A 15,089-nucleotide genomic window follows, 5' to 3' on the forward strand; every position below is an offset into this window, starting at 1 on the left:
TATTTCTGGTTATTTCAAAACAAATTACACTTGCAAGAGTAAAATGTCACATAAATTCCTCCTGCAAGGGCAAAGATTCACAAGATAGCATGAGGAATTTCTTTCAGGATTGAGTGTCAACAGAGTCATTCTAAAGTGACCTTCTGAGGGAGATAACACTGAATTTAAGATGAGCTGGAATCTGTACTTAGACTCATTACTTCATTACTTATGTATACATTATGTGGACAGTATGCCTCAGGTCACAAAGGCTGGACCCACATACATTGAGTCATAAGTAAACAACTTCCTTTACATCTATTTGAAAATCTTTAGGTCTGTTTAAAAAGCACTTGTGTTTTATTCCTCTTTATGGAAACTGGGGGCTAAAAACAGAAGTTAAAAGCTTGGACCTTGGAATTGGACAGTCCGGGATAACATCTATAGTTATTATGATTAATTACACATATTAAAAGCAGATTAGATAAACCCGAGAGTTAAAATTCCTAGTTCTTCAGGCTTTTCTGAACTCCAAGTTTTCCCTTACCTTGATCCAAGGTTTCTGGGTTTTTTTCCCCCTACATTTTTTTTTTTCTGGGCACTTGTCTCACCAGTACTTGTAAGTGTATTCAGATGTCCATAAATTAGGAAGACCATAAGAGACCACATGAAACTCTTTGCTTCAACTGTTACACAGTTGGGATATTTTGGCTATAGAGCTCTAGGAAACAGTACTGGTAGGAAATAATTGACCAAAAACTAATGAAGAATAATAGTGTCTGCACTTCCTTTTACCCCAAGGTAGGGTGGGGAAGGACATGACTTCTAGGCCTCCCTATTAATCTCTTTGCTCTTTTAATCTTTGGCCGTGGAATAATGCCCTTCTTGATCTTAGATTGGCCACCCAAATCTGTGCTACACAGCATTCATTAATTTGATCTCCTCAAATACAGCTGCAATCCATTTTCTTTGAATTTTTCTTCCTTTGCTGCATTTGTTAAAATTAGACTTTAAGTCCCTTGAGGCAAGAATCTTTTTATCCTACATATAATTCTTTTGGGTGGTCATGTGTTAATAACAAAATTTAAAACACCTAACCTTATTTATAAAGTTGGTTTTCATGTTTAAATGGAAAGGGGAAGGAAGGATGTGTGCCTAGGACACACTACTTGATACATGTGATCTCATTTCATCTTTAATGACAGTGCAATGCAGTTGTGTTCCTAGTTTACAGATGAGGCTCAGAAAGAAGTGGTCTGGCTGCAAATTTAAACCAAACTTTTGTTGATGTCAAAAATCTCATGCTCTTCCCCTATACTATTTTCCTCAGATTTGTAATGGAAACAACTGAGATCTGAACCCAGTTGATTCAGGTCCTTAACTCCTTCATGGTTCCTTAACTCAACTTCTATGGTTTCAACAGCATAAAAATCAAGCTCAGGGCTTCCCTGGTGGCACAGTGGTTGAGAGTCCGTCTGCCGATGCAGGGGACGCAGGTTCGTGCCCCGGTCCGGAAAGATCCCACATGCCGCGGAGCGGCTGGACCCGTGGGCCATGGCCGCTGAGCCTGCGCATCCGGAGCCTGTGCTCCGCAACGGGAGAGGCCACAACAGTGAGAGGCCCGCGTACCGCAAAAAAAAAAAAAAAAAAAAAGACAGAGAGAGAAGAAACAGTGGGGAGAGTGGCAGAGTTCACGTCAACAAGTGGATGGCACCCAAACTCTTAGATACCGCTGACAGGAACGTAAATGGGTACAACGCTTTCCAAACACCAGGGCAGCGTGTGCAAACGCCCTGACTTAGCAATTCCATTTCTCGATAGAAGTTCATACAAATGCACATCTCTGTGGGCCCAAGAACATGTTTATAGCATTATTATTCTGATAGCCAAAAAATTAGAAACAACTCGAAAGTAGGATGGATAATTACAATGTGGTATATTCATACAGCGGAATCCTATTCCGCAATGAAAGTGAAGGAACTACTGCCACACACAACCACCTGGATGCCTCTCACATGCAACGTTGAGCAAAAGAAGGAGGACACAAGACACTGTCTGCTGTATGACCGCATTTATGTAAAGTTCAGGAACAGGCAGACCAATCTATGATTAGAAATAAGATAGTCGTTACCTTTTGGGGGACAGAGTTAGTGCCTGGGAAGGCGCATGGGGAGCCTACCTGGTGCTGGTTACAATGTGTTCACTTTTGAAAATGCATCAAGCTGCCACCCTACGATTTATGCACGTATTTTTATACGTGTATGTGCACTTTCATATGTTTGTTTTACTCTAATAAAGAATTTAAGGAAAAAACTGGCCCAAGTATTCAAAAGATATTGCTATAGATTGAATATTGTCCTCCCCACCCCCTGCCAATTCATATGTTAAAACCCAATGTGATGGTGGGAGGTGAGGCCTCTGAAAGGTCATGAGGGTAGAGCACTCATGAATGGGATTAACGCCCTTACGAGAGAGAATGAGAGCTCCTTTGCCCCTCCCACCATACGAGGACGCAGCAAGAAGACGGCCATCTGTGAACCAGAAAGTGGGCCCTCACAGGCTACCGAATTGCTGGCGCCTTGATCTTGGACTTTCCAGCCTCCAGAACTGTGAGAAATACGTTCCTGCTGTTTAGAAGCCACCCAGGCTATGGCATTCTGTTATAGCATCCTGAATGAATGAAGACAGAGCTCTTCACGGGTCTCCTTTTTAGTAGAGAGGGCCGCATTAAAGAAAAAATGAAAAGACTTTGGTGCTAAGGAAAAACATGAAAAGAAAATATAAAGCGTAACAACAGTTATGTTTACAAACTGCAGGTCAACTGATAGCACATTTGATAAGTTTATCCTACCACGCCTGACTCTGTGTGAATCAGGAGAGGCTGACTTATGCCCTGGTAACAGCTCCCAAAGCTCAGTGGCTCAGCACAGGCTCCTTTCTTATTCTACACAAGGTCTAGTACACGCCGGCAGAAGGCGCTCTCCCTGCACTCCCCCAGGGACCCAGGCTGGAGGAAGCTTCATCCCGACACGTGTGTCCACAATGACGTCTGTGGTGCAAAGAACACAGGGCAGACTGGATTTGAACATGTCTGCCCCAAAGAAAGACATGACCTTTCCACTCCCTTTGCACTGGCCAGAACAGGCCACACCATCAGGCCTGACCCCAGAAGGGTAGATGTGCCACCACACTACGGGCAGGAAGGAGAGGAGCTGCAAAGGAAACAGCTTTGCTGACGCCACACTTACCCCTATGGCTCCCAGGCTCAGTCGCATTCAGAATTCTGTCTACAAGATAACTGAGTGGTTGCCGCCCACCCACGCTTCTCTCTCGTATCCCTCTAGCAGGAGGTCATGGAGACGCAAGCTGGATCTCCAGACCACTGCCACCCCCTTGCCAACTGGTCCTCACTATGGTGGCTGCTATCATGTACGACCTGGTCCCTGCTGCAGGGCTTCTAAACTTCCTGGACCTAAGAGCAGAGTGGAGTCGCAGCCTACTTGGGGTTATGTAACAGCCACGGCGGCGCGGGGACAATCCCGTACGGCTGAACAATCCCTGATAATCCCCACCATGGTTGGTGAGGGGCCGTGGGGCTATCGGACCGCTGGGTGTATCGCTCTCACTGACAGAAGAAAAACTGAAGGGACGAGAGCGGAGGAGAGACAGGTACAGAGCTAGAGGGGAGGAAAGAAGCAGATGAGGGGGTGAGAGGAAAAGAGTGAGACAGTGGAAATAGAAAAAAAGCTTTCTGTCTCCAATCTGTCCCAGATGCAAAGCTTTTCTTATGTCTTATATAGTGTGACTCTAGGCTTTCGGTAGCATTTCCACTTCTGCTAGGTTTTTATTAAATAAGTACCACGCTGGAACCCACTCTGTTTATTAATAAAGAAATGACTGCACATATCTCACGAAAGGAAGCACCCAGCAGGCTCCTATTCTCTGCCAACACATCTCTCTCCTCTCGCTGCCAGAACAGGGGGATCCCAAGTGGACATCTCACTGCAGGACTCAGAGGAAGCAGGAGCAAACCCTGGCATTTTAAATGTGATCTCCTCTTAGAAGCACATAGCAGGGTCAGGAGAAGTGTACTAATACTAGAGTTTTTTGTTTTGGTTTTTTAACTCACTGGCTTATAATTTAATTTTAATCTGGATTCAAAAGATACAAAAGAGGTTGAAACATTCTGAGATAAAATGAAGAGCTGAAAAGGGATGGGGGTTTAAAACTGAAAACTGTCCTGTGGTAATGACTGGACGCCTGATTTCCCTGCGCTATACGATCCAAATAACTTATTCAAATGCTGACAGTCATGAGCCTTGCTCACTACAACAATTCCTTTTATTGTGGAAGAAATCACTTCATTTAGTAAATGGCCAGTGATGTCAGGTAGAAATAGACAGTGGATGGAATCAATCGAAAATGTCAGAAAAGAGGCAGAGCTTGTTTTCGACAAGTCCAGTCTTCGAAAGTCTGCGGGAGCTAAAGAAGTGGGTGATTCCTCAGACTTCTCAAGATGGTGCCAGGCGTCGTTTAATTGCTAGGCTCTCCCTGCATGTTCTGAAAGGATTCAAGTTCCAGAAACAGGTTTCCATGTAAACTCTTCAGGAACACATCTGCTGTGGAAAATAAGATGTTTGTAGTGGCATCGGGACCCCAAACAAAGCATAAGGAGAAAGATACACGTAAAAATGTTTATTGAAAATGGAAAATCTTCCCACATAAGGAAGAGGTGACCAGACCCACAGTACAAATAGGTTTCTGACTTGAAGACTGGTGATTTAAAGAAAATGCGACCACTTGCATTTCTTGCTAAAAATAAACCAAGGGGAGCTTAATTGAAAAGACATGCTATAGCAGCTGCTGTTGGGTTTTAGGTCAAATAACCAATGAGTCCAACTCAAGCTGAGACTGGGTAAGCCCCATTAAAGAGTGTGGCTGAAGGGCAGGGAGACAGTGTAAATTACTGCCCTTTGAGAAGTGATGTGGTCGCTCTCCTTTTCTTTGAAGATTTTAATTAGAAATTCATTCCTCTTCACAGATTTTATTTTTTAAAGGCCACACCGTGTAGCACGTGGGATCTTAATTCCCCAACCAGGGATCGAACCCATTATTCTTCTTCACTGATGCTTCAGTTAGTTGTGTTTTAATTACAGACCTTGATCAAAAAAGCAAAAAGAAAAGCAAACAGAGCCAGGACCACAGACATCCTCAGTGTACAGTCCTGGTGTAGCCTTTGCAATTGTAGTGCCATTCTGGAACTCGCCGAGTCTTGCTGAGTTGCATCCAAGGTGTGGGATACTGAATTCAGGTGGTTCCCAAGCCTATTTCTGAATTCCTATAGAGAGAGAAACATAGAGGAAAACGGAAGACATTAAGGATGCAAAATAAGAAAAAAAGCGCTAATGTGACATCAGTCAAGCACAGGACCCCTAGAAGGAGCTATTTTTTTATTGAGATATGATTAACATATAATATTGTATTAGTTTCAGGTACACAGCATAAGGATTCAATATTTGTATACATTGTGAAATGAGCACCACGGTAAGTCTAGTTACAACACAGTTACAATTTTTTTCCCTTGTAATGAAAACTTTTAAGGTCTACTCTCTAACCAACTTCCAAATATACAATGCAGTATTGTTAACTATAGGCAGCATGCTGTACGTTACATCCCCAGGACGTATTTACATTATAACTGGAAGTTTGTATCTTTTGACTCCCTTCACCCCTGTCACCCACCTGCCACCCCCCTGTGTCTGACAAGCACTAATCTGCTCTCTGCATCTATATATTCGGTTTTGTTTTGTTTTTTTAGATTCTATGTCTTTCTCTGACTTATTTCACTTAGCATAATGCCCTCAAGGTCCATCCATGTTGTTGTGAATGGCAAGACTTCCTTTTCTTTTACAGCTGAGTAATACTCCATTGTATACGTACGCCCCATCTTCCTTGTCCATTCACCCATTGATGGACACTTAGGTTGCTTCCATCTCTTGGCTACTGTAAATAGTGCTGCAGTGAACATGGGATGCATGTATCTTTTTGAGTTAGTGTTTTTGTTTCCTTTGCGTAAACACTCAGAAGTAGAATTGCTGGATCATATGTTGGTTCTATTCTTAGTTTTTTAAGGAAACTCCATACTGTTTTCCAGAGTGGCTGCACCAATTTACACTCTCACCAACAGTGCACGAGGGTTCCCTTTTCTCCATATGTTCACCAACATTTGTTAGTTCTTATCTCTTTTGATGATGGCCATTGTGACAGGTATGAGGTTACATCTCATTGTGGTTTTAATTTGCATTTCCCTGATGATCAGTGCTGATGAGCACTTTTTCGCGCATCTGTTGGCCATCTGTCTGTCTTCTTTGGTAAACTGTCTACTCAGATCCTCTGCCCACTTTTTTTTTTTTTTTTTTTGTGGTACGCGGGCCTCTCACTGCTGTGGCCTCTCCCGTTGCGGAGCACAGGCTCCGGACGCGCAGGCTCAGCGGCCATGGCTCACGGGCCCAGTCGCTCCGTGGCATGTGGGATCTTCCTGGACCGGGGCACGAACCCGTGTCCCCTGCATCGGCAGGTGGACTCTCAACCACTGCGCCACCAGGGAAGCCCCTCTGCCCATTTTTAAAATCAGATTTTTTTTTTTCTATTGAGCTGTATGAGTTCTTTATATATATTTTGGATATCAACCCCTCATTAGATATCAGATATGTGATTTGCAAATATTTTCTCCCATTCAGCTGGTTGCCTTTTCATTTTGTTGATGGTCTCCTTTGCTGTGCACAAGTTTTTTAGTTTGATGTAAGAAGAAGCTATCACTCACTCCTTCAACACAGGCACATTCAAACACCTACCATAGGCCAGGTAGGCCAAGCTACGTACAAGCTATAGTTCCTTTCCTTGAAGGGTCAGACCAAGTTCATAAATTTCCAGATTATACACAAACTATATGAAAGAGACAAACAGTGTTTACGGAGAATCAAGGCCGACTTCACGAAGGGTAGAATTTATGTAGAGTGGAATCATCACAGACGTATCTAACTTTTAGGGATGCAACCATATCTACTCAGGAAAAGAAGAATGACACAGGAAAAAACCACGAAGCCATTTTATTCATCAAACACGTCCCTTAGGACAGGGACTCCCAGCTGGCGCACCGCTGCAGGAGGGCTGCCCCGACCCCCAAGGGGCACCTGAAGGGGTCTGAGTGGCCACAGGGCTCCACCCCCACGCGCAGCCTCTGCATCCACTCTGGTGTGCCATGTGCCTGACATGGAAAGGCTGGGAAACCCTGCTTGGAGAGAACAACGAGGAGCTAGGAGACATGACGGTGAGACTCTGTAGGGGGTCTCTGTCCCCTGATGCGTCTCAGCAGGTGCGGGGAGGAGGGGACAGGGGGCACCTGGCCACTCTCAGGGAGGTTCTAGTGTTTCGACGTGTAATTTTGATTCCACGCTATAAGATTTCCAGCTTATGCACAGGCCTTAGAATCAGTGTCTCCCCTGTTGAAACCTGAATAACACTTTAAGAGATGGAGGCGGGGTGGGGAAGGAGAATCCGGGATGGAAGAAACATTGCGGGGCTGGGAGGAGGGGGCGAGCCAGAGGCGCGGCTGTGGAAGTGCAAGAAAGCCACAGAAGCACAAGATGCCTCCGAACAACCATTTCACGTGGCTTATTCTTTCCTTCCACACTCGCGAACAATCTGGGGACAGCTTCGGCCCCTGTGTGGAATGGCAGCCCCGCCATGCACAGTAGAAGCACTGGAACGGTGCTTTACAGAAGGTAACTCTGGCACGAAGGTGCAGGGTGCATTGAGGGGAGCGGGGAGGTGGGGGTAGAGAATCCGGGGGCAAGCTGTGGCGACAGATGAGGCGGGGAGTGCTGAGGACCTGTGTTGGGAGGATGGCGGAAGGCACGGAAAGGAGGGCACAACAGACACTTACTGTAGAATCAACAGTAGCTGAGTTCAGGTGAGTGGGTGATGGAGGGACAAAGAAGAGGAATGGGGAAATGAGAAGAACTTTCACAACCCAATTTCCACCAGCTAATATTTGCCTGTGATAGATATGGAAGAACTCTTGCTTTGACTATAGGAGACTGATTGCAAAATTAATATAGCTTTTGTCCACAAGGATGAATCTCTCAACCCCAGTGGCAGTCGAGCCATCATTTACTTCTGGGCTCCTCAGGGATCTGGGCTGACACCCTGCTGCTGTTCCTGCACTGGGGGCCCTTGACAAGAAGGTCACAGCTGGACAGACGGAGCCGTGGTCCCCGCAGCAGTGACGGCTGCACCCAGACCTACCCTGGGAAACCGCTCTCTAGTACGATTGGCTTTCTGCATGATATTTTGGAGCTGGGAATATGTTGACAAGCTTTCATTTTGATGGTTAAAAATAGCCCCAAGGTCTCAAGGACAGCACTCAACCTTGGGAAAGAATGCAGCCTTCTACAGCTAAAATAACGGAAGCTCTGTGAGTTCCTCAAAAGCAGAGAGGTTGCCTAATTCATCTCTGGGTTCTTGGAACCTGCACAGCGGCAAACACAGAGCAGGTACTCAGCAAGTGTTCAGAAATGAATGAACGAACGAACGAGTGAATGAACGGATATGAGGATGAGTATTCCAGATGAGATACAACTGATCAAAAACACGCTTAGCTATGTCTCTGGTGATCGATGCGCACAACTGTAAAAGGGTCTTGAGTTGTTGCCTCTAGCAATTAAACCATCACTTCCTAGGCTTGGGTTTACAAGACAAGAACTAAGAGGCTGATTAAGTTCTCCTAGGCCTGAGTTCTTTAACCTTTTTAAGTCACAGATGGCTTTGAGAAGGCAGTGAGGACTACAGACTGTTCCCCCAGAAAACTGTGGAGGCATCCGTGCACATATACACACAGCCTCGCTCACACCCTGCAAATAACTTCAGTAGGTTCACAGATCCAGACACTGTGGGGCCTGATGCTTTCTCTTAAAAAAAAAAAAAATTCAATACAAAATTAAGAACAGGGCCTTGGAAGGGGCCCCTCAAAGTGTCAGGCCCTGAATCTTAAGCTCTACTAGCTTCAGGGAAGATCTGCTCCTGTCCCACCCCCAGTTCTGAAAAATGAACCTTGGTTCTGTGCATGCAATCCCAGAAGCTGCCATTCGGTGATCACTGGTGTTGGGGGCCAGGGGTCAGGCTGCCCCGGGCAGGACTAGGTGAGTCTCAAAGCATCAAGCATTTGGTTGGGTTTTTAACATATTCTGCTTCACAAAGGTGCAGTACAGGTAAAGTACCTGTGCTCTCAGCCTGAAAATACCCTTCAACTCTTTTCTTTTTTTTTTTTTTGCGGTACGCGAGCCTCTCACTGCTGTGGCCTCTCCCATCGCGGAGCACAGGCTCCGGACGCGCAGGCTCAGCGGCCATGGCTCACGGGCCCAGCTGCTCCACGGCACGCGTGGGATCTTCCCGGACCGGGGCACGAACCCGCATCCCCTGCATCGGCAGGCGGACTCTCAACCACTGCGCCACCAGGGAAGCCCCACGACCCTTCAACTTTTAACAAGAGTTTCACAGAATTTCTTCCTCTGTTTCTTCCAACTCATTTGCCATAAAATTTTGCTCAAAACATAAAAGGCACCTATTAAAGCAGCATTGTGGATTATCTGTGGCTGGGTTCAACACAGTCATTCTTTCTTGGGCACTGATTTTTCCCTCCCTCACTCAAACATTTAACACATCTGAACATAACTGACCCATATGGTGGCAAGCCACTCTCCTGTCCCTGGGGGCAAGTCTGCATCACAGGATCGTGTGGAGTACCGTGGCACCCATACGCAGCCCCACAAGAAGCCCACCCTGCCATTCTCCCTAAGATCAAGGTGAGAGCTTGACGACACAGCAGGAGAGAGGAAATGCAGCCTGTCTCTGCCATGCTGTGCTTCTTTTATTATCTTCACCCTGTACCAGTTCACCATCTTGATTAAAGGAGTTTGATGATATATTTTAAAATATAAGATTGAAAAAAAGTTTCTCAGATGACAGAGTGATCTGTTGCCAGCTAGCTTTGTACATTTCAATTGTCACTACCACTGTGATATTGAAGGAAAAGTAATTTAGAAATACAGGAAATACAAGGACTTTCTCATAAAGTCCAAGATTCTCAAACATATAAATGCACAACTATTATGGTTTCCACACAGTCAGAAGCACCATTCATGAATATAAAATAATGTAGTATTTCTAGACAGTAATGAAAATAAAAAGGGTTTACAGGTGAAGTGATGATACATAACCAATAGCAAGATGAAGTTTAGACACACACATGCGCAGAGTAACGTATACAATTGACTTTAGAGAAAAACCTGGCAGAGTCAATAGTTCTGGAAAGTAAACAGAAGGCTCGAGCCTTCCAGAAACCTCTTAAACATTACCAAGTCATTAATTTTTGAAATTTAAGACACACTTGTATCTCTCAAGCTATAATGCAACAAATGCAAGAAATTTTATTATTTACTAAAACTAATTAAGCATCAACTCTCAGATTTATAATTCTTAAGAAATCAAATTCCATTTAGAAATGCCTTTTACAAAACAGATAGAAACACAGCAGGATATGACCTTCGTTCAATCAAAAAGACCCACGTATTTATCCAGTCATAGTAGACTAAGGACACATTAAGAAAGTGTTAACTTTGATTAACATGCTTTTCCCCCCTTGTAAATCTCATTGTTCCCTTGATTAATTTCTAAACATACTCACTTCCTAATTCTTAAACATATTGTAATTTTCAAAAGTACAGCTTATCAAATCCTACTAAAGTAATACATCTATTAGAGTAGCATCACATATACATGCCAAAAAAACCAAACCAAACCAAGCCAAACCAAAAACAACTTTGATGTTCAGAACCTTCAGGGATCAGATTTCAATCAGCTAAAGATAAAGACAGTTGGGATGGTAACAATAGTCAACCTCTGATTATTTCCTTCTTCTCTAGCAGTTATACATGTATTGCCAGGGAAAGGAAGGAGAGGCCTTTAACCTGGGCACTTTTATCACCAGAGAAACAAATGGGACCTGTTCTGGAAGCAGTAAGTGCATGGGCTCTGGGCTCTAATCCCAGCTCCATCTGAGAATTCTTGGGCAAATAATCTGTCCTCTCTTTTGCCTCCATACAGAATCACCTGAGATAGAGTAAGTATCTGCACATCACAGGGTTGTTATGAGGATTAAACGAGGTATATATATTGTGTCTTGAACATTTAAGATTCAAAAAAGATGAACACACTCCATGGTATTTTATGGTCCTAAGGAAATATGCAAACTACCTCAGATATTATTTTTGTAAAATTACAAAGTCACTATTTTATTTGCTTCGCAAATATGGTTTATCAATTTAAACTATTTTTGTTTCTTACACATATCCTCAGGAGGGGCACAGTATAATAAATAGCAAGGCAGACCAGAAACCGAATCCAGGTTCAGATATTTATTAGCTGTGTGACCCCGGGCAAGTGGTTTAAGCTCTCCAGGCCTAGTTACCTCTTCTGTGAGGTAGGGAGACCAGTATCTACTTTAAGATGTTGTTGAAAGGGTTAGAATTCGCATGCCCAGAGCCTGGGCAGAGTGCCAGGAATACAGAAAGTTTCGATGAAGGGTCACCATTATACTCCATTCCAGGAGTGTGGCGTGGAAGACGGAGAAGGGCAGAGCCTCCCACAGCATTTGCCAGCAGTGCCGGAGGGTGATGTCCTGTCCCGGATACTGTCCTCGCAGCTCTAACCCGCGAGGGAGAAGCTACGCCCGCCGTGAAGTTGGCACCTCCTACTCCCCGGGCTCTCAGTCTGTGGGGTGAGCCTTCTGGAAAGGCTCTTAACTAAAACCATACTATATAAGAAGGGAGACTTGGACACCACCATTTATAAGGAGGAATCCACCTGTCAGATGTGCCACGGGCCCTTTTTATGTCTGCCTTTTCTTCCAATACCTAATATTGCTGTAACGCTGCTTTCAAGGAAACTAAAGAGGAAGAAAACAAGTCACAGTCACCGCCACGACTCTGCTCTCCGCCTGACCCTGCCATCTCGCCTCCAGCCACCATGCGCCCCTGCCCCTCTTCTTACGGACGTGTCAGATCTCGACTGGGCAGATCTCGACTCTCTCAACCAGCACCCAGCCCAGATGCGCCGGGAGCTCCCACTCTGTGGGCTGTGTGTCCTGCCGGCTGGCCCTCATCACGGCACTCACGGCGTGTGTGATCCCCCAAGCTCTCGCCGTCCCACCAGAAGGTGCGCTCAGTGCACGCAGAGCTGAACGAGCTGCACAAGAGGACCCACTCCAGCGGAAGCCTTGGGCTCTACAGTTACCAGGAGAGGGGTGCAGGGCGCCTCCCGGCACCTGTATGGCCGGCTGATCCTGAAGCTCCCTGGTGGAGGAAGACAGGGGCCACCAGGGCTGGGCCTCCTCTAAGGCCCTTTCCTTCTGTGGAGCTCACCAGACACGCTGAGAAAACAGGCCACCCTTATTGGTCCTCCTCACAGCTCTTTCAGCCAAAAGAAACAGACCTGAAGGAAAGGGAGGGTACCTAGAAGGTGGTCAATCAACGTTCTCTGAAGGGATATTTGGGTTTCTACTTGTTCCTTTGCATTCTGTGTTCATATTTTCATACAGTTGCAAGGATCCTGTTCTTGGGAGCTGATGAACTTGCCCTTCCAACGTTAGAAAGCCACCCTGTTCAGCGGCCTCTCCTGCCGTTCCTCCTCACCAAAAATGTTTATAAATTGTGACATGGGTGCAGAACCAGAGGCATAACGATCCAGCAAGAAAGGTGGACGACAAGCTCTGTGTAAAAATACTAAGTAGAAGAAGCAGTGTTTCTGGAATGTTCCCCATGTGCCCAGAAGGGCTCTATTCTCCATGCCTTCTCTCCTTTAATCCTCCCAACCGCCCAGTGAAGTAGTTAACACGAGTTTCTCCCAACTTTAAGTATTCACCCAATTTACAGACAGTAGGTGTAAATGTGGAAGCAGAGGAGAGGATTGGCTTTAGACATATTAAGTCTGGCCTGGTAGTTACATATCAGAGATGCATTTATAGTGCAATGCAAAGAAATGAGAAAAATCAAGGCACTGAATAATTATTAAAATAACTACCAGTATCAAGATTCCTATCAAACAGACTCTCTCCACTTTACATGGAGGTGACGGTGTTATTCTGTGTTTCCCTAGAGAAGGCCCTTCCAGGAAAGCCAGCCCCAGGTCAGGCAGAGACATCGCACGCGACCTGTCTTGCAGCTCTGGGCCATGTTGAGACTCAGTAAACGTGACCTGTGGACGGCACATCCCGGGTTTCCTCTGCACACACACGCACATGCCCACATGCACACATACTTGATCTGCTCATATTAGAACGTGTTGCAAAATGTGTTTTAATGAGGAACAGTTGGTCTGGTTCTGCTCAAATAAAAGACATCCCTGTAAGAGAGTTGCCACCTGTCTCCCCAGCTTGCAGTGCAGCTTCTAAATGAATTCTTCGGTCCCTGCCACCTGCAGGTGTTGCCACGGGCCAGCAATCACATTCCACATGCCAGCTTCCCTTCCCGGACCGACAGACAACTTTGTCCCTGTGCTTTGTGTCATTACCGGATACCAGGACGGACACGGGATTACAGGGGCCAAGGTACCTTTCTCCAATATACTTCTAGACATTTCTCAAACTGGGAGCATCTTAATATCACATAATTAGGAGTGCCCATTATCTCTGAGCCAAAGATGGTAGTATTTTCTAGCTCCTGCAGTCTCTGGAAAGAATGTTATACGTATAGTCCATTAGCATTACTGGTATATCGTCATGTAACAGGATCAACAAATTAGACTTGGAATCAATTATACCTTATTTATTTGGGGAGAAAACTGACATTTGAAAATCTCTGTCACAGACTCACATGATGACAGCACAGTACTGTCAGCCTTTTCTGTATCACTTTTGGGCATGAGCAATTCTAAATCAGCAATTATTCATATGTAATTTTTCCTCTTCCCCCTCACCTCAAATGTGTACTTGTTTATCAGATCATTAAAATCGCAAAGAAGAAGTTTTAAACCAGAACACACACACACACTCTAAAAAAATCACTATTATCTTAGTTTTTTGAATCTTATTTTGGTGATAGCAGAGTAAACCCAAGGCTTTGCTAATAAGGCCAAACATAAATTATTAAACTGTCTGCCATACGATCAAGTGCATTTCAGATTATATTCTGAATAATTTTGGCTTGACGTCCACCAAAGGAACAGATCTGACGTGTCCCTGCGTGGTCTCGGTGATCCCTCCCTTGCTGGATGCCCAACCCTCTGACCTGAACAGCACTAAACGAAAGAGATAATAATCCTACCAAAAACCAAAGCTCGGCACTTGCCCAACCTAATTATTTCCTGTAAGATCGGATTTCACCCTACTCAAGAGATCTGAAAATAACTCTTAAGCTCTGAACCTCTTTTAATAAATTCAAAATATTTCTTATGTGTAAATTTTTCTCATGGCTCAGAGGCACTGTTACAGCTTGAAGTGGAAGCTAACAGGGAGGAAGAAAAAATTGTTTGATATCTTGTAACTCTAGATAAATTAGAGTTTAGAATCATCTTTTTTTCAACCAAGCCTGAACGTATGGCCTATGCAGAAAACCTATCGAAACCAAATATGTGATCAATACAAGGAAATTGTCTTAAAATATACATTATGCAGCGCGGTACACTATTCGAAAAGAACCTCTAAATCTCCTAATTTCGAAGAGTTTGCTTTGAATACAAAATTATCTTCATAGCAGAAAGGTATCTCTATCACAATTGCATTTTATCCCTAAAATATAAACTTAAGGAGGCACCTATTCACATAAGCAGCCCTAACGCGCACTGCTGCATGAGTCCCTGGTAAGGAGAGATGAACAAAGGTGACTGCTCAGGCTCCGTAATGCCTTCTCAACCCTCCACTGTGGGCTTCTATCTGAATGCCTTCATCTTCTTTGACCTTTTTTTTTATTTTAAAGATTCTTCTGATGTGGACCATTTTTAACGTCTTTATTGAAGTTGTTACAATATTGCTTCTGTTTTGTTTTTTTTTTTTGGCC

The 15,089-nt window shown here is 44.6% G+C and overlaps 1 protein-coding gene across 2 annotated transcripts in view; it reads right to left on the reverse strand.

The window, feature by feature from the left end:
- Positions 1-5,125: 5,125 nt before the first annotated feature.
- CDKAL1 (CDKAL1 threonylcarbamoyladenosine tRNA methylthiotransferase) overlaps positions 5,126-15,089 on the reverse strand; it is a gene marked incomplete at its 3' end in the record, with an annotated part of 657,220 nt that continues 647,256 nt past the window's right edge. For both annotated transcript variants that reach the window (XM_082848483.1, XM_082848484.1), the window contains exon 16: positions 5,126-5,317. In XM_082848483.1, coding sequence (XP_082704609.1) covers positions 5,126-5,317 — 192 coding nt within the window. The remainder of the gene's footprint in view (positions 5,318-15,089) is intronic.

Source organism: Leucopleurus acutus (assembly GCF_964270905.1).
Source record: "Leucopleurus acutus genome assembly, chromosome: 10".
Taxonomy (NCBI): domain Eukaryota; kingdom Metazoa; phylum Chordata; class Mammalia; order Artiodactyla; family Delphinidae; genus Leucopleurus; species Leucopleurus acutus.